General features: G+C 42.4%; 2 protein-coding genes and 1 pseudogene across 2 annotated transcripts in view; 1 reads left to right on the top strand and 2 right to left on the bottom strand.

Annotated features, from left to right (window-relative positions):
* NT5DC3 (5'-nucleotidase domain containing 3) overlaps window positions 1-16,747 on the bottom strand; it is a 55,859-nt gene extending 39,112 nt beyond the window's left edge. Inside the window, exon 1 of the mRNA XM_027594317.1 lies at window positions 16,537-16,747. Within this exon, the coding sequence (XP_027450118.1) occupies window positions 16,537-16,747 (211 nt within the window). The remainder of the gene's footprint in view (window positions 1-16,536) is intronic.
* A 1,616-nt stretch (window positions 16,748-18,363) lies between these two features.
* Window positions 18,364-20,371, bottom strand: part of LOC113922529 (putative tetratricopeptide repeat protein 41) — a 69,363-nt gene continuing 67,355 nt past the window's right edge. Inside the window, exons 15-16 of the mRNA XM_027594519.1 lie at window positions 19,140-19,269; window positions 18,364-19,048 (exon numbers count right to left, since the gene is read on the bottom strand). Coding sequence (XP_027450320.1) covers window positions 18,370-19,048; window positions 19,140-19,269 — 809 coding nt within the window. The 3' untranslated portion in view covers window positions 18,364-18,369. The remainder of the gene's footprint in view (window positions 19,049-19,139; window positions 19,270-20,371) is intronic.
* Window positions 19,624-19,715, top strand: LOC113923238 (annotated as a pseudogene).

Here is a 20,371-nt window from a genome sequence, read left to right as displayed (position 1 = left end):
AGTGCGCTGCCCAATGTATCACAGCATTTTCGGGAAGGTATAAAAGAAGTCTGAAGACACCATCTTCGCAGTCTTTTTTTTTTTCTTTCGTGGAATACAGTAAAGAGTTCACAATTTTTCATTTTCCACACATAATAACAAAAAGAATAAAACTACAGAGGGAGACATTTCCCAGTTAGTTGAAGAACCAGAAGATGAATGCAAAGGACAGACAGAGCCCCCTGGAGCCTAACGAGGCTTGGATGAACTGTGGGTCTCCAGCCACCACATCCTCGATGAAATCAGGATTAAAGACTGTATAGCGTATTTCCAAAGACAAAAAGGAAATACGATATTCACATTCAGTTAGTCCTCACGGCGGGAACCTCACCATGCAACGTTTTGTGACAAGAACACTGACCACTGTATTTTACTAAAAGGCTATGTGACTGTATTCTTTCATCTTTTATGATGTTTGTGAATTTACCTGAAACAGCTCATAAGTGCAAAAGCTAAAAGCAGGTGACTTTTTGGGAGACAGGTACAAAATATGTCCATATCTGAATTTCTGACTACTCTTTACATGACTAAGGACAACCTCTGGGCTCCACTATCAGAGCTAATATTTATTAAGCACCTACGACGTGCTACATGCTATCATAACACTTTGTATTATCTCATTTAATCCTTACAGCAGTCTTATGATGCAAATACTGTATTATCCCAGTTTGAGATATGAGGACATCTGGGACCACAGAAATTACATAATTTGCTGAAGTACACACAACTACTAAATGGCAGAGCCGAGACTTAAACCTGGCAAATCTGGCTCCAGAATCTGTGCTCTTAAGTCTCTTCTCCAAGATTATGGGATTCAACAAGCATTTGAGAAGGTGCATTTTACCCTCAGTAAAATGAAGTCGATCCTTCATCATTTCTGTGCTCACCAGAGAGCCTACACTGCTTCCCCCTTCCCTCTGCTCACTTCTTTCTGGCTAGGAATGGCCCACGTTACCCACTTCCATTCTAAGGGGCCACGTGAAATACCCAAGAGGTACTGCTTTCTCAGGGTGACAGCTCCAATCAGGAGCTATGCCAGCCACAACAAGGGGTTCTGAGCATTTGAGAAGGCTCCTTGCAGCTTTAAGGCTTACATCCCTTTGAGAACCTAACGGAAGCTACAGAATCCTCTCCCCAGAAAAATTCCCTTCCAGATTTTGCAGACAATTTCAGGGAGGCTGACTCCCTGAAGCCTATTCATGGTCACCAGGTAACTTGCTATATTAGACTAACTTAAAACTAAGCCTTTACGTCCCCACACACAACGTCAAGGCCAGCAAAGGCAAATGTATGACTAAATGAATGACTTTATAAATGCATGCAGGTATTTCTCTACCCTCCCCCCAGACAACCTAGACAGGGCTGAGCCTGCTGAAAATCCAGTTAAGATGCACCAACAATTCCATTTCATTAGCTCTCTTTTGTCAACATCAATGAGATGATTACTTTGGCTTTCTTTTTCTTTTGCAAATAAGACATCGGAGGACAAGACAGTAGCATTTTAAAAAACTTGAAGGCAGACAGTTCACCAGACTAGTCCTAGGGAAGGGAGAGGCTAGTAGCTCCAAGCCATTTGGCATCTGCCACCACAGGTCTCCTGGCCTTACATAATCAATGGGCCCCTGAGGAGGATGCTATTTTCTGAATATGACCACACGGCATCCTCCTCCAGATGAAGTAAGGGAAGCAGGATTGCTTACAGAGTGACCAACAGCTCTGCTTTCACAAACGATCTTTTCATTGGAAGTTCTAACAGCCTGTTGAAATTAGAAGTTTATGTTTAGGAATAGTGTTGGCAATAGTCTCCTCCCTTTCCACACCCTGAGAAGAGTATGTGAAATCCTCAAGGAACACTGCTATGATGGAAAATTGCTAACAGCACATCTCCAATGGCTGCCCGGGAATCTCCTACTGGGGTGAAAGCCCAAGGTGTATTAATCACATGAACATCACCACCGAAAAGCTGGGATGTTTAATGTATCATCACTCAAAATAAACATGAGGAACACGGGAAGCTTAAAAGGGATTTCAATCTCCATAAAACCACTTCAAAAAAGCACTGAGAACAAACACGAATAATTACAAGGCAAAAGGAAAGAATACCAAACACTCACAAAAAGACTGTCTAAACTGTAGACTCTAAAGTATAAATGGAAGAAGGCCCTTGACTAATCAGTTATGTACTTTCTCCCCAAGCAGAAACAAGAGTGAGTACCAATTTAGAAAATGAATTCCTTTTGTACCTAACAGATGATGACAGCAAGACTATACAGTTAGTGCAGAGAAATGGAGAGACAGCCCTGTTACTCTGGCCAAAACTTTGACGAGAGCCTGGTCCCAACACAGCCACCCTGGGCTAGAACATGGACGGCAACATGGAAGGCCCGAGGCCCCAGTAGACTTTGCGTGAATGAGAATTTGGTTACAGCTGTCTACAGTAAGCCACAGAGACTTCGGTATTGCTGGTCACTGCAGCATAACCTAGCCTAAGCTGACTAATACACCTACTATTCCTCCAGTAGGCTGTACTGCTTTGGGAAATCACTGCTCCCCAACATCCAGACTGTATGGCCTCAGTGAGGTTCCATTCCTGACTCCAGGAGAAGAGCACATGACCCAGGTCTGGCCAACAAGAGCACCTAAATTCCCTCACCAACATTAATTCATTTGGAGAAGGCTGAGGACCCCCTCTGGCCAATCATCATCACACTTTCCCTGTGGCCAAAGTGAACCAATGAGTCCAGTCAGGAAAATGTCTGGATTTGTAGGGAATTTCATGGAAGAGGCATTCTTTGCTTCCAACTTGGATCTAAAAGGATTTAAAACTGGAGATGTGAAGGGCCATCTCTAAGAACCTTTAAAAAGGCCGGTATAGAAGAGAGCAAGGTTGAGACAGAGAAGCCACCCAATGACATACTTGGATCAACTTATATTTGAAGCTAATACTACCTCTTGATTTTTCAATTACACAAGCCAATAAAATTTCTTCCTAAAAAAATTTTCTTTGCTTAAGTTAGATCAGTTTGAGTTGGTCCTAGTAACTAAAAGTTCATTTCAAGCACATTCAGCCACTCAAAATTCTCACTGCCTACAAATTTTAATTTTTTAACCTGGAATTAAAGGCATTCTCCATTTACACTTTAAACCATCTTTCCAATCTTAAATTCTCCTTCATATGCCCTACTTTCAGCAAGGTGGGTAATCTACTTACGACTCTCTGTTCTCCAGAATACGCTATAGTTGAGTACCATCACATGGAATAGTCAGTCTCTCTTCATCTAACTACATAAACACTGGTTAGCTATATTAAAAGAAGGTCAGGGAAGATTTCCCTTTATACTATACTGCAAAACAAACACCATGTGAATCAAAGAATTAAATTTTTTAAAAAATATTAAAAAGTTGGCAAAACTACACAGATTACTATTTATCTCATCATTCCAAATGTGAAAACAATAACAATAAATCACAAATGGAAAATATCAACAGATTTACAATATAAAAAATTTTTTAAAGAGATAGGGGAGGGGAGGGGCAGAGGGAGAAAGAGAGAATCTTAAGCAGGCTCCACGCCCAGTGCAGAGCCCCACGCGGGGCTCAATCTCACAACCCTGAGATCATGACCTAAGCCAAAATCAAGAGTTGGAAGCTCAGCTGACTAAGCCACCCAGGCGCCTCTACAATATAAAAATTTTAAACATCTGTGTATCAAAAATATCAAAAACAATAACCTGAGGGGAAAGGTTATATTAGGCAGAAGTTTAAAGTAGAAAGCAAAGGACTAATATCCTAAATATTAAAAAAAGAATCCAGGGGCGCCTGGGTGGCTCAGTCGTTAAGCGTCTGCCTTCAACTTGGGTCATGATCTTAGGGTCCTGGCATCGAGCCCTGCATCGGGCTCCCTGCTCAGCAGGAAGCCTGCTTCTCCCTCTCCCACTCCCCCTGCTTGTGTTCCCTCTCTCGCTGTCTCTCTCTCTCTGTCAAATAAATAAATAAAATCTTTAAAAAATAAAATAAAGAATCCAAAATCCAATAAATATAAAGGATGTATCTCGTAAGAGCAAATTAAATGGCTAACAAATGTAAATGTTCAACCATTCTAATCATAAACAAAATTAAAACAATTAGTTCACTCTCTCTGAAAGATGAATTACAAATAGTTTTACTGTATTTCATTCACTGTTTTCTAAAAGAAGCATGTGTTACTTGGCTAAGAATTAAAAGATGCCATTTTTCTCCCATCAGATTACAGTAGTGTTTATGTTGCTTTCGTTATTTGTATGTATTCTTTGGGGCGGGGGCTTCCATTCTTTTATTGTTTTTAATATTAGAACATAGAGTTGGTGCTGGTACTGACTGGACAACCTCACCCCTTGCTATTTAGGAGAAATCAGTTCAAACTTTCTAGAAAGCAGGTTGGCAATAAGTACCAGGAGTCTTTTTAAAATTTTCATACCCTTTGACCTGGTAATTCTCTTTCTAGGAATCAATTCAAGGAAATGTTCAGAAATGTGGATAAAGATTTATATACAAAGATTTCATTACAGTGATATTAATAAAGCAAAACCTGGGGGAAAACATGCTCCATTTGGAAAGCCAAGCATACATCTGAAATACCCGAACTCAAGAACTAAAACACATTAATGAGAATATGATCCAACAGAAAAGCTGAAATGCACCTGAAAATCCTTGAAGTTCAATTTCTGGGTAATACAAACCACAATCCCAGAGACATAAAGATGACATTTTTCTTTAATTAATTAGGATTTTTCTTTTTGGTATATGCCCTAGACTTCAAACTGTTCTCCCGGGAAAAAAAGAACATTCAGATCTGAAGTCCCTGAGGAAGGAAAAGAAGGGGAGGAAAGAAAAAGGAAAAAGAAACAACTTTTTCCCTAGAGGTTACAAAAAACAGAGGGAAAGCCTACCTTTACCCCCATATACCACCCTGAAGCTTTCTGTGAATCCTCCCAGGACTCAACCGACCACACCCAGGAGTCCTAGTGGCTGAGAATGATGTGCATTTGCTACACACTGGACCCCAGATGAAGGTGCATGGACCTCACTTAATGTAGTTATTATTTACAAAGAAGGAAGATGAATATGAAATTAACAGCTCAAGGTCAGATTTCTTGGTAATATATTTCTATGCTCCTAAATCAGGAAAAGTTAGAGCAGATTTAAAATCCTTGTTTTTCTCTAATTTGACCCAATCTCAACTTCAGTTTATATTTTATCATATTCATATTTAATGAATATTCATAAATATTCAAAATATTTTATGAATTATTTCATACTTCTTTAACATAGCTTCAAAGTCTCTTTTAAAAGTTCACATGTTAGGGGCGCCTGGGTGGCTCAGTTGGTTAAGCGACTGCCTTCGGCTCAGGTCATGATCCTGGAGTGTCGGGATCGAGTCCCACATCGGGCTCCCTGCTCGGCAGAGAGTCTGCTTCTCCCTCTGACCTTCCCCCCTCTCATGCTCTCTCTCTCTCTCTCATTCTCTCTCTCAAATAAATAAATAAAATCTTAAAAAAATAAAAAATAAATAAAATAAAAGTTCACATGTTAAAACATGATTTCAAAATTTCTTTTAAAAGTATAGCTCAGTTGGTTAAGCATCCGGCTCTTGATTTCAGCTCAGGTCATAATCTCAGGGTTGTGAGACTGAGCCCCACAGCTAGCTCTGAGCTCAGTAGGCAGTCTGCTTGAGAGTCTCTCTCCCTCTCCCTCTGCCCTTCCCCCATTCATGTGTGCATTCTTTCTAAAATAAATAATCCTTTTTTTTAAAAAATGTATATAGGGCACCTGGGTGGCTCAGTCAGTTAAGCGTCTGCCTTTGGCTCAGGTCATGATCCCAGGGTCCTGGGATCGAGCCCCGCATCGGGCTCTCTGCTCAGCAAGGAGCCTGCTTCTCTCTCTCCCTCTGCCTGCCCCTGTCTGCCACTCTGCCTACTTGTGCTCTCTCTATCAAATAAATAAATAAAATCTTTAAAAAAAAAAAAAAAGTGTGTGTGGGTACACAGAAAAAGAGACACTGAAAATATATGAACAAAAAAGGTATAGGGATTTTTCGTGTCTAAGTTGAAGCCATACTTACATGTCCTCCAGTGTCTCCACCACAAGTGAGCTCAAGTTTCTGTGCCCAAATTGTAAAGATTTAACTTCTCACTTGTAATTGCTAAGTACAATGATAAGGAAAAGACAATCACCTTGGATGATTTTCTCTTAGCAAACCACCAGTTACAACTTCCTTCTGTCAAGCAAGGCTTGGGCAAAGACAGTCAGTTCTTTTGACACCTGTCTGAAAATATGAATTTGTCCTAACGCAATCAATGTGTTGGGGAACAATTTGACCATAATGCAAATTTCACGTTAATATTTAGAATGTTATGTTTAGTGCCAACAAACGTGATATGATATGGTTGTGACCACTAGATATCCTTTCTACTAACAAGTAGTTGCAATAAGGGAAATAAAAGTGGAGCAAACAGCGTGACTTGAGATAGATGATTCAAAGGAATGCTACTATTAGACCTTCCAGATTTGAATCCAACTGTTTTTAGCCAGAAAATATTTTCTCCAGTATCCCCAGTTTACTTCTGCAGTAGTCCAACAGATGCAGAGACAAAACCAAGTGACCAAGGTATCCTTTTCACTATGAAGGTGAACATTATGGGCTTACCTGCCCAGCACAACCCAACCCTTAGATAAGAAATCACCCTTCCCCACCTCTAAACACACAAATCCCACGTTCTTCTGGGACCCTGCTCCACCCCCTCCAGCCACAGTTGATGGTCCAGGCTAGAACACCAGATTTACCCTGGGCCACACTGTTCCCACTCCTGTGGTAGGAACCTGCCTCAAGCCAGGCTAACCCAGAGTCCTTCCCTTATTTCTTTGTCTTTACTGGAGAGCTTTATTGAGGTACAGGGATGTATAAGAAATTACACATAAAGTATGCAGTTTGATGAGGTCTGACATATGTATTCACCTATGAAGCCATCATCCCAATAAAGATAGTAAGTGCACCTAACATCCCCAAACATTTCCTCACGCCCCTCTGAATTCCACCCACCCTCCCCCCTCCACCCCTGGCCATCCCCAGGCAACCACTGTTCTACTTTTGACCTGATTTGTTTGCATTTTCCAGAGTTTTCTATAAATGACATCACATGGCACATAGTATTTTGGTAAGCTGGTTTTCCCCCTTACTCAATCCTCGGGAACTTTTTCAGTAAGCACTCCCTGCACACCTACGATGTGACAGGCACCACACAGAGGACCGTGCAGGGATTATAAGTGAGTAAACAATAAAGCACTAGCTCTGCAGTGAAAGACATCAGGGTAGGCAAGAAAGGGCATGATGACAAGTGGAGAAGAAACAACACAGTTGCCCTCTCCAAGGAGGTGGCAATTCAAAAGTCATTGTTATTCTATCTATAAATCTAAAAAGCAGCTTTCATTTTTCCTTTACTTTAGACATTTTGCATCATCTCCTGGGAAAAGCAATCCATGACAAATACAATTACTCATCTGAATAATTAACAATGCATGTGACATTTACACTCCTACCAAAAGTTAAAATCACATATTATTCTGTAAATAGTATCTGTAATTTTGACCGCTCTGTAGAAATCCATCCTGCTTCCTAAAGTTCCAAAAATAAAACCACATGTGACTACATTTGAAATACAATTACATATAATAATGGTTTAATGACAAACTAATCTGAAGTCATTTAATAAAAAACAAACTTAGGGGCGCCTGGCTGGCTTAGTCATTAGAGCATGCGGCTCTGTAGCTCAGGGTCATGAGTTCAAGCCCCACGTTGAGTGTGGAGCCTACTTAAAAAAAAAAAAAAACTGCTCAAAAGAAAAGCACATTTGTTTCATGGGAGAAACTTCTTAGAAAATTTAGCCATATCAAAAGATCAATAATACCAGACAAGCTGTCAAGAATTTTCATTAAAGTATGGAGGATGTAGAAAAGGAATAATTATCAATGCCTTCCATATACCACTCGCTGGGTACTTCCTGTTATCTTGATTAAGTCACAAGAACTCCCTAAGGTAAACACTGCTACCCCGTTTCCAGATGAGAAAAAGGCTGAAAAGTTAGTAAGTCCAGGTGGCACAGTTATCAAACAATAAAATGTAGGTCGAACGCCCGGCAGAGTACTTACACAGCAGGTGTTCCATAAATGTCAGTCCCCTCTCCTTTTCTCATCCATTCAACTAATATTTTTCCTAGATTGGCATAAGCCCAGAAACCACACCCTTGGACTCTTTCATGGGATCTCTGAGGGTCAAACTATTTTTATAATAATGCTTAAACGTGAAAGGCAGAACATTGTGGATTAGAATACCCACATCCAAATCTCTAGAACGTGTGAATGTTACCTTTACACGGCAGAGGGGAAATAAGGTTGCAGACTTTAAATAGCTGACTTTAAAACAGAGATTAAGCAAGTTGATCTAGGGGGGCCCTATACACAAGGGTTAAGTGTAGAAAAGGAAGGCAGAAGATTCAGCGTCAGAGTGATCTGATGTGAAAAGGGCTCCAACTTCATTTTAAATTGCTGGCTTTGAAAATGAAAGGGGCCATGAACCAAAAAAATGCAGGAAGCTTCTAGAAACTGGGAAAAGCAAGAAAACATTCTCCACTAGAGCTTCCAGAAAGGAACACAGTCCTGCCAACACCCTGAGGTTACCCCAGTGAGAACCATTTCAGACTTGTGACCTCCAAAACTGTAACTGATCTGTGTAGTTTTAAGTCACAACATTTGCAGTAATTTGTCAAAAGAGCAGTAAGAACTTATTTTTTTTTAAAGATTTTATTTATTTATTTGACAGAGAGAGACACAGCGAGAGAGAGAACACAAGCCGGGGGAGTGGGAGAGGGAGAAGCACGCTTCCCGCCGAGCAGGAAGCCCCCCAATGTGGGGCTCGATCCCAGAACCCTGGGATCATGACCTGAGCCGAAGGCAGACGCTTAACCGACTGAGCCACTCAGGTGCCCCAGAGCAATAAGAATTTGACAGAGAGATTATTTGCCTCTTTCACTTTTATTCTCTCACCAATTTATAGTTGAGTTTTCCAGAGGTTACATGATGTCTGACAACTCAATGGTCTGAACGCAGAATCAGATCTGAGACTCCAGCCAGAGTCTAACTCCTATTAATTGAGACACTGCAGAAATTTACAAAAACATGAAATCATGACATTTTTCTAAAATTCTTTTATTTTGGAAAATAGTCACCTTTCATAAAAAGTGTGTCATTTATGCCAGCAGGTAACAGATGTATTGTTATTTTAAATGAAGTGGGGAATACCTATGTTTTAAGTCTCTCATTTTTCAATTTTGAATACAGTCACCATTGGTATAATCGATTTAAACAGAAAAACTTTGGGATCTTCAAGAATTTTAAGTGTATAAAAGAGTCCTGAGAGCAAAATGCTGGAAAACTGCTCAAGCTATGCCTGCCTTGCTCACTGTTACAGTTACAGTAAACCGCACCTAGATGATACTTAAAAAAATACTGTTAACTAAAATGGATACTTAAACAACATTCTGATACTGACAGTAATCATGTTTCTCAAGTAGGTTTTCCTGCTCAAAAGAGAACAAAAGAAAACATCCCAGATGAGCCCAATGTGATCACCAGAGTTATATCTTGGAGAGTTACACCTCTAAATACAAATTAAAATTTTATTCAGGTTTATATGTCAATATCTTACAAATACACTTAATATAAAACAGCTCCTTAAAACCCTAGTAAGCTGAAAAAGATGAGTTTCCCAAAGTTATGGACCAACCCACAGAAGTACAAAAATCTCCCACCCAGCTGATTAGTCAGCTAGCCTCTCTTTCTCACTTGACTAAAACATGCAGTATCTAACTTAAAAAATAAAAGAAAAAGAAAGTACTACCTTTTTTTCTCCTAAGCATTTGCTAATAATGTATGACAGGCACACAAAGTTGTTCTGGAGGAAAGTAGTGGGGGGCTCAGTCGGTTAAGCATCTGCCTTCGGCTCAGGTCGTGATCTCGGGGTCCTGGGATTGAGCCCCGCATGGGGCTCCTTGCTCAGCAGAGAGTCTGCTTGTCCCTCTCCCTCTGCCCACCCCTCTCATGCTCACTCTCTCTCTATCTCTCGCTCCCTCTCTCTGTCAAATAAATAAATAAAATCTTTAAAAAGAAAATTGGGGGAGAGGTTTTTTTTTTTCCCTCTTTTCTCCATCTAAAATATATGTTGTCAATATAGGAAATGACATCAGGACCTGATTGAAAGGGAACTTCACACAAATTAACCCAGCCTTGGATTCTAGGTGTTCCAACAGAAGTCCCAGGCTCAGCAGGGCAGGGCTGGTGGGCGCTCCTTGCTCTGAACCAGTCAGACTACAAGTGGCTTCTGGTCATCAGTTCCAAACAGTTCACTTTCAAAGGGTATTAACAAGCCAGACTGAATGCAAAGTCGCGCTTCCAAAGTAATGAAGTCAAAGAGGAGGGGCAGTGATGATGCATGATCACCATTTAAACAGCTATCATATGGGAGAGGAATTAGAATTACTCTCTGTGACTCAAGCCATCCAAAATAAAATTGGCAGCCTTGTACTCATATGGCAAACTCAAGCAGATGCCAGATGGCCACTAGTAAGAGCCATGGAAAAAGGGATTCCTTCTTCCCGGCAAAGGCCTGGATTCTATAACTTCTAAGGGGTCCTTTGGTTCTCTCCCTATTTTAGGAATTTCTTTTCTAAAATTATTATGTGGCATGTTTCTCCCTGAAATCAACATTTCCTCAATATCTCAGAAGATGGTGGAACACAGTCTGAGAAACACTGGTCTCATCTTAAAATTACCTCATTATTATTACGGCGTTTCCTTAACCCACTGCAGTTCCTTAAGGGAAGGGTTTGCATTTTATGTTTATTCTCTACAAATGAAGCTTCTATCACTGTCCTACACACAGTTCTTACTAAGTACATAATTTTTGAATAAGAATTAAATGCTCTCAATGGAGAACTCTGAATAAATTCTTCAACATCCTGTAAAAGTTTCTAAGACTTCACACTAATCCCCATACTTTTTTCCACAAGTTAATACATGTCACAGCCCCAGCTAAGCAGCCAAACGTTCTAAACAGACCAGGCTCTGAGATGATGTCTAAGCTGGGGGGGTGGGGTGGGGGGGGGGGTGGGGAGGGCACTAGGCCTCCGAATGCATGGCTGGAGCACCACCCACTTGGAAGAGCAGCAATGCTTCCATTCTGTATCTAACAGGGCAGGCTATCTGAGGAGCACACACAGCAGGCCAAGGATTAAGTTCAAAGAAGATGTGCACAAGGTGCAGCATAATGAGCAATAACAGACCATACAAAACTATATCCATTCCTTTAAATTATAATCGCACAATGATTTCTTAGAATTCCCCATTTTAGGACAAGGTTTCTTAAACTTGGCATTACTAACATTCGGGGCTGGATTATTCTTTGTTGTGAGGAGGCTATTCTGTGCATTACAGATTGTCTAGCAGCATCCCTGACCTCCACACATTAGAGGTCAGCAGCACACCTGGCCCCCAGGTATGACGATCAAACAGGTCTCCAGACATTGCCAAATGCTCCCCCTCCCTCTGACTCCAGTTGAGAACCACGGATTCTACAGGAAATTTTTGCTAGAGGTTATAAACCAATATTTCTTTTCCTAAATATATGAAGACCCTTCCCTTTGAGCTGAGTTGGACACAGGATGCATAAATATTATACTTCCAAAAATCTCAAAAAAAAAAAAGACATTCCAAATGAGGGACACTTTACAAAGTACATGACCATTTCTCCTCAAAACTGTCAAGGTAATCAAAAACAGGGACACTCAGAGAAACTGTCACAGCCAAGAGGAGCCCAAAGAGACATGAGGGCTAAATGTAGTGCGCTATTCTGGGTGGGATCCTGGAGCAGAAAAGGATATTAGGTTAAAAACTAGAGAAATTTGAATTAAATATGGATTTTAGTTAACAGTGATACATGTGGACAATGTATTGATATTGGTTCCCTAATTGTGACAAATGTGTCATAGTCATATGAGAGGTTAATTACAGGGGAAACTGGGACAGGGCTGAGAGAAATCTAAATCTAAATCTAAAATTGACCTAAAAATAAAGTTTATTAAAAAAAACACTTTAAAAAAAATGGAGTTGGGGCACCTGGGTGGCTCATGCATTAAGCGTCTGTCTTGATTTTAGCTCAGGTCATGATCTCAGGGTCATGAGATCAAGCCTCGTGTCAGGCTCCACGCTGGGCCTGCTTGGGATTCTCTCTCTCCCTCTGCCCCTCCACCCCCACCACCCGACTCATGCATGCTCTCTCTCACTCTTAAAAAAATAAAAACAAAAATAAAATAAATAAATAAAAATGGAGGGGAAAAAAAAAAAAAAGAAGTGCAGAAGAGAAAGGGTAAAACAAGGAGTAAAAATCATCTTCCCTGAGCAGGCTTCATTCTGGGAGACCCTTCAGAGAGAAGACACCTGAGCAGATTGTTTGGATTAGGCAAGAGATCCAACGACCAGAAAGCAATAACCAGAAAATGAGAAAAAACAATTCTTTTTCTCCTCTTGTAAGTTGAAAAAAAAAATAAAACTACATGTTTTTGTCTGGTTATCAGTATTTTTTCTGACCTCTCATTCCTACAGACACAGCTCAAGTATCAGCCCTAGCAAGTGTTTCTCTCCACCCGCTGCATACATCTGAGCAGCTATATGCTCTGGTGCCAAAGCCCCTGGGGTCTGTTTATTTCCCCCAAGCTAGCTGTCACTTATCTATTACCGGTCTCCCCATCCATGTGACAGCGATCCCACACTTGGTGCAGACAGGGACTCACCCACTGTGGGCTCCTCACTCTCAGACCTGCCCATCTGTGAATCAACAGCATTTAAGTCCACAGCTAGGTGCTTAATAAATTCTTGGTGAATGAACTCATGCAAGCGGGGCATGTATATACTCTCACAGTCTTCGGCTAAGAGCCGATAGGGATGGTGCAGCCCTGGACAGGGTGAAAAAGTTAAAGTCAAATGAAAGTCCCTGTGTTGTCAGGGGCAAGACAAGGACCTCGTGGGTATGTGCTGGGGGCATGAAGGTGAGGATGGGGCACACGGAATACCTGATTCACAGACCCGTAACATTTGAAAAGGCTTACACGATATTTAGTCCAGTCGCCTCATTCTACAGAGAGACACTGAAGCTAGAGAGATCAGGTGGCTTGGTCAAGGCCATGCAGCTAGTCTAGCACTCCTCTAAGCCGAAGAGGGCCTAGACCATAGAGCTAACTAAGCCACCTCCACCCCTCACTAAGCATTTGTCTAAAACTGGAAGTTATTTAGTAACTAAAAATAATAGCTACTAACTACTGTGCATCTGCTGGGTGCCAAACCCGTGCTGAAAATCCCCACATTATCCCCAGGTTACTACTGAGGAAGGGGACTGAGGTCAGAGAGGAAAGTAACCTGCACCTAAGATCATAGAGGTAATTAAGTCTCAAAAATCTCCTCTGAGCTATCATACTCCAAAATTTCACTGTGATTATCACACTCCAAAACCCAAACTCTAGCCCGATGCTCATTTTCCTCACCCAACACTTCAACTGTCTCACTCACCTTGTACACACCTTGCATGGATGGGCTCATTCATTCCTCACCAAGCCCTACAATGTGGTACTACTGGCATCCCATTTTACAGATGATGAAACCAAAGCTTCACAAAGAATGGCAACAATGTTGCCTGTAGTTCTTATAAAACTAAACATACAGGGGAGCCTGGGTGGCTCAGTTGGTTAAGCGAAGCCACTGCCTTCAGCTCAGGTCATGATCCTGGAGTCCCAGGATCAAGCTCCCTGCTCAGCAGGGAGTCTGCTTCTCCCTCTGACCCTACCCCCCTCTCATGCTCTCTCTCATTCTCTCTCTCTCAAATGAATAAATAAAATCTTGAAAAAAAAAAACTAACTAAACGTACAATTACCATTCAACCAAACAATGGCATTTAGAGAAATGAAAACATATGTTCACACAAAAACCAATACACAAATGTTTACAGCAGATTTGTAATAGTCAAAAACTGAGAGCAACCCAGATATCCTTCAGTGAGTGAAGTATAGTTAAGTGGTTCACCATAGTTAAAAAAAAAAAAAAAAAGGAATGGTTAAACTGTGGTACACATGCACCCCATGGAGCACTACTCAGCATTAAAAAAAAAAACACTATGGCTAAATACACACAACCACCTGGACAACTCTCCAGAGAATTATGCTCAGTTTAAAAAGCCAGTTCCAGGGCACCTGGGTGGCTCAGTTGGTTAAGTATCTGCCTTCAGCTCAGGTCATGATCTGGGAGTCCCAGGATCCAGTCCCGCATCATCCCGGAATCGGGCTCCTTGCTCAGCAGGGAGTCTGCTTCTCCCTCTGACCCTCTCCCCTCTCATGCTCTCTCTCTCACTCTCTCTCAAGTAAATAAATAAAATCTTAAATAAGTAGATAAAATAAAAAATAAAAAGCCAATTCCAAAAGGTCACATACTCCATGATTCCTTCTACAGAACACTTTTGAAATGGAGAACAGATAATGCCCCAGAGATTAGAGAAGGCAGCGGGAGGGAAGTGGGTATGACTATAAAGATAATATGACAGATCCTTGTAAAGAACTGTTCTGTATCTTGACTGCAGAGCTGGATTCTTGAACCTACATGGGACAAAACTGTATAGAACTAAATAGGCAAACACAAGTAAAGTAGAAGTAGAGTAGCTGAACAAGATCTGTGAAATGTATCAGTATCAATATACTGCTTGAGATACTGTATCATTGCTTGGCAAAATGTTACCACTGGGAGAAACTGGGTAAAGGGTATCCCAGATGGCCCTGTGTTAATTTTTACAACTGCATGTAAATATGCAATTATCTCAAATAAAAATTTCAATTAAAAAAGTCTTGCGGGGCGCCTGGGTGGCTCAGTCAGTTGAGCGTCTGCCTTCAACTCGGGTCATGATCCCAGGATCCTGGGATCGAGCCCAGCACCTGGCTCCCTCTTCATTGGGGAGTCCGCTTTTCCCTCTGCCTCTGCCCCTACCCCCCTCCATGCACGCGCGTGCATGCGCCGTCTCTCTCTCAAATAAATTCTTTAAAAAAATTTTTTTTAAGTCTTTCAAGTCTCAAAGCTGAGCTAGATGATCTATATTTCTCTCATCTAAGATCTGCAATTTCCAGCGTCTGAAAAGCCAGTCTTCTTTCCATCGTACCACACAACAACTTCAAAAAACGGTGCAAAATTTAACTCTGAGCAAAGGAAAACTAAAAAGCCGTATTTCACAGAAGTCTGCATTGCTAGCCTCTTTGAGTTCCCTCAGAAAATTATCCCAGTTGGTGAAAAGAAGCCCCTTGCTTTCTTTCATTAAACTGCCAGAAGATTGAAAATGTGATCCTACCAAAAAAAAAAAAAAAATGTGAGCCTACCAAACACTCTCTCCCACCAAATACTCTCCTTATCTCCACTTGCTACCTCCACCCCACCTCACTCCCAACAGTACAAATATTTCAATTCTAAGTCTTCCTTGAAAGAAACAGCACCAATGACTTATCACTGGCCCTTTACACCAGCTCCCAAATGGTCAGCTGCTACAGGAAGGTAGGGCAGCACAGGAAACAGGACAGAGGGTTAGGGGCTGAGACAGACCCCAGGTCAAGGTGTGACCTTGGCCAGGTTCCTTAAACTTGAGTCTCGCTTCTCCCATCTATAGGATGCGGATGTGGCACATTCCCTGGTAGGTATGAGAAGAGTTCAAGGAGACAATCGATGTGCCCGGCCCTAGTATTTACTCGGGCCTCTTTCCGCCTCTGCCCATTTCCCTTACTAACAACAGAACCAAGTTGATTTTATGTTCACCTGGCAATTAAGGAGTCACTCCCTGGAATCACCTCCTCACTTAGGTTAGTAGATAACCCAGAACACTCTCAAATCGGGACCTCTCCTATTTCAAACATAGCAAAAAAAAAAAAAAATACAAAAACAAAGCAAAACAAAAAAAGGAAAATCAACTCCAGCCACTACCACCTGCCTAGCAGCTCAGCTCCAGAGGAACTCGCCGCCTGCCGGACTCCGGCTGTTACTATTATTACTGTTGGGGGCGACTGTCTCCCAAGCGATGCCCGTGGAGACCAAAGCGCTTCCGATGCAAATTTCTAGTTAAAAATCGCAAGAATTTATAAAACTGCTTTCCCGAGAGGAGAAAGGCAAGAGTTGTAAAGTTTCTGGAAGCGCATTTTTCCGCGTTTCCCGGAATCGCACTGCAGAGGAGATGTCGCCGCAGCTGGGATTGAGGGCGACAGAGGGTCACGATTAGAGTGCCCTGGCGGTCAGCAGCCGGACCGGCGAGGATCGGAGGGTGCCCGCTCACCTACTGACGGCTTGGGATCGGCCCCCAGGTACTGGTGGTTCTGGGGGCGCCGCCGCACTCACCGTCCTTGCTCCTCTTCGCCTCCCGGTAGCGCTCCCACAGGTAGCCTTTCATGTCCGGGGCCGTCCCAGGTGCTGTGCACAAGGGCCGTGCGGGGCCCGCGCGCGGCCACCCCCGGGCCGCACTCCCGCAGCCGCCCAGCAGGGCCGCCGCCACCCTCGTCCCGGCCCCACGGGCCGCCGCCGCCGCCGCCGCCGCCGTCGCCGCCGCCATGCTTGCCGCCGCCCTGCTGCAAGCGGCACCCGGAGCGGGACACCAGTGCCCTGCCCGCGCTCAGCCGGCTGGCGGGCGGCTCCCTGCGTCGGAGCACGTGGCGGCGGCGCGGCCCGCCCCTTTTGGCCACCGCGGGGGCGGGGTCTAGCCCTGTCCGCTAGGGGGCGGGGCCTGGGGCGAGGCCCAGTCCTGCCGGGCAAGGGGCGGGGATCTGCATGGCAGGGCGCGGTCGCGGGGGCGGGTCTGGGAAGTCCCTGGATCCCCGGGTTGGATCTTTCCAGTGCCGCCGGTGAGGGGGCAACTGAACCGAGGTCCCACATGTGGGCTGATGTGTTTGAAGGTCATCTTCTTCCCCGGCCCCCGCCTACTGCAGAGCCTAAAAAGGCCAGTGCCCCTCCAGGGATTCCTGGCTCAAGAGGGAGGCACTCAGGACACCGCCACCCTGCTCCCGCTCCTGCTCTTGCTCACAGGGGCGGTGCACTTGTCTTCCCTCAGATCTGCGAGGCTTCACCTGTTCTGTGCATTATGGTTCCACCAAGGACAAACAGTAACCCCCACAAGCGACATTTCTGTGTGGCTGAAGCAGACCTGGCTGCTGCAGGCAAGACTGATGGGGCCCACCCAGAATCCGGCTGAGAACCCCTGAACTCAGAGGACTTCCCAAGCTGTTGGTTACTGTGATTACTGATGAGCAGGGTGTTCGGTGGAGTACAGGGAATAACTCTCAAGGCTGGCACACTGCCTGGGGGACCACACCGCCGTGTGTAAAATTGGGCACGATTTAAGACAACCCAAGCATTCACGTATGCTTACGTTGTTGGCTGGAGGGCTCGGAAGATGCTTCCTGAACAAGGTGGCCTCTGAGTTAGACCGTCACAGAGAACAACTACGGTTCATTAAAGGCTTGCTATGTGCAGTATCTCATGCAATCCTCTCAGTAATCCTGAAAAGCCGGCGCTGGGGTTTCTGCCATTTTATAACTAATGAAAGTAAGGCTAAGAGAAGTGAAATAATTTTCCTGAAGTCACACAGCTGAGCCCATTCTTCCATTTGGCTTGCTAACATAGTATGTAGGATTTAGTTGGGTGATAAGGTAGCCAATAAGTAATCCTTAACAGTCAATGGGTAACAAATCACTGGTAAGAGGAAACTGAAATGCTTAAAATAGATATCAAATCCATGGACTCTGGGACATTAAACTTTTACTTTATGGTTTTGGTTTATTCCAATTTATCTTTTCTTATTCATGTTTCATTAAAAAAAGTTTTGGTGATAGCAATTATAAATTTTGTTTACATGGAAAATCAATTCATAAATCCAAATAAACTATAGCAACATAATTGTAACACAATTAGAACTTTAATAACACTGCTTCAGCATATTTTTAGATATGGAACCCTGTGAGAGCAACGTTCTTCTACCTACCATACAAATGTGAATCACTTCAAAATTGTTCTTTTTAGCTACAATCTGTTACAACATTTTAAAGAGCTAAAAAATTGAAACCCTAGACTTTGATTACCATCACCTCTAAGAGTTATAAGAGAAAATATCTCATCAAAGAGTTCTAAATAAAGACACCTAGAAAGAAATTACAGACAAGAAAAAGCCCATGGTAATTTTTATACTTTATTAGTATCATTTGAGGTCTTCAACAATTTGGTTTCAAACGGAGGTCTTCTCTCAAAAAAACTCTTCTGGGAAATTGAACTGTAATCTGGGCTATGAAAAAACCACTTTTCTGATATGAGCTCAGATATGGATTCCCAGGGATTATTTGTACTAAGAGACCCTATTGCCAAGGGATGCCGGTAAACCGTGGTGATTTGGCCTTTTTCACTCTTGCCTTTAGCTAACAAAATCCTGTGCGGTGAAGGCTTTACTACACCATCCATTTTACTCAAAGATAAGATCTTAAAGGAATAATCTTGCTTTTTCAGCGAAGCTTCTTTCTCTGGGCCATTCCATAGCTCAACATTATTTTGTGTCTTCCGTGGGGGCTTCTCCTCAACAGAAACGGAAATAATGGGTCTCAAGACCTTTTTCCCTTTTCCGGAAGCACATTTTGATTTATCTGAAATTGTATGAGATTCCAAGCCCATGCTTTTAGCTCTTTGTAGCTTGTCTGCATTCATGCATATTGCAGAGCTCACTGTATTAGAACTCTGAGCACTGTGGTAGTTTAATTTACGCAAGTGCTCCCATAACAAGGTGCCATTCCTAGAACCCTCAGAATATTTCCGGCTGATGCCTTGAGGCCAACATCTCCTACTCCTGATCCACTCAATTTCCCTCAGAAGCCTGCAAAAGATCAAAAATCATCAAGAGGTCACATATCTAAGGTGAATAGCCAGAAACATGTTTCTCTTTGAGACACAGAACAGAAACTCACTGCAGGATTCCATGGATTGATGAATGAGAAGATCCCAGGTAGGTCGCCCTTAAATCAAGTGATCTGTACAAATAGCCCACTGCTTCAGTCATGACATGATGACCAGAGTCACTTATCAATAACTGACCTGCTGGATATTTGAAAATAAAAATATTAGAATTTTTAAAAATTACTCCTAGTTTCATATATTTAAAAGAGAAGGGTGGAAAAAATTTATAAAAGATGGCATTGGGTGCTCACTTTGGCAGCATATATATTAAAATTGGAATGATACAGGGCGCCTGGGTGGCTCAGTTGGTTAAGTGACTGCCTTCGGCTCAGGTCATGATCCTGGAGTCCCGGGATCGAGTCCCACATCAGACTCCCTGCTCAGCGGGGAGTCTGCTTCTCCCTCTGACCCTCCCCCCTCTCATGCTCTCTCTCTCTCTCTCTCTCTCTCTCATTCTCTCTCTCAAATAAATAAATAAAATCTTTAAAAAATAAATAAATAAAATAAAATTGGAATGATACAGAGAAGATTTAGCATGGCCGCTAAACAAGGATGACATGCAAATTCATGAAGCATTCCATATTAAAAAAAAAAAAGATGGCATTGGAACATCATCTATTGTAGTATTCCTGCCAAAAAAAAAAAAATTTAACCTAAGTCTAATTATAAGGAAACAATCAGATACAAATTGAAAGACACTGAGGTGGGGAGGGTAGAGCAGAACCTGACCTAGACTCTTCAAAAATGTCAATGCCATGAAAGATAAAACAAGCCTACTTAAAGGTTCTAGGCTAAAAAGAAGACAACCAAATACAATGGAAGATCTTACACAGGATTCTGGATCAAAAAACAAGCAACTATAAAGAACATTTACTAGAACACTCGGGGACATTGGAATATAAACTGCACTTAGATGAATAGCCTTAAGCGATGGTTAAATTTTCTAGGTTTGATCATTGTATTGCGGTCATGTAGGGGGAATGTCCTTGTACTCGGAAAACACAAGCTGAAGTATTTACAGATATAAGTGTCATATCAGCAACTAACGTTCAAATAGTTCAGGAAAAAAACATATGGATGGATGTGTGTGTGTGTGTGTGTGTGTGTGTTTATGAAAGAATGCAAGCATGGTCAAATGTTAACAACCGGTGAATATAGGTGAAGGGTCTATGGGTGTTTATGATACAATGCCAGGTGCCACAGTCCATAATTTAATATAATCCTCTAAAATGTGTTAAAAGTA

Source organism: Zalophus californianus, chromosome 9, assembly GCF_009762305.2.
Source record: "Zalophus californianus isolate mZalCal1 chromosome 9, mZalCal1.pri.v2, whole genome shotgun sequence".
Lineage (NCBI taxonomy): Eukaryota > Metazoa > Chordata > Mammalia > Carnivora > Otariidae > Zalophus > Zalophus californianus.
This window is presented reverse-complemented; position numbering and strand designations above follow the sequence as displayed.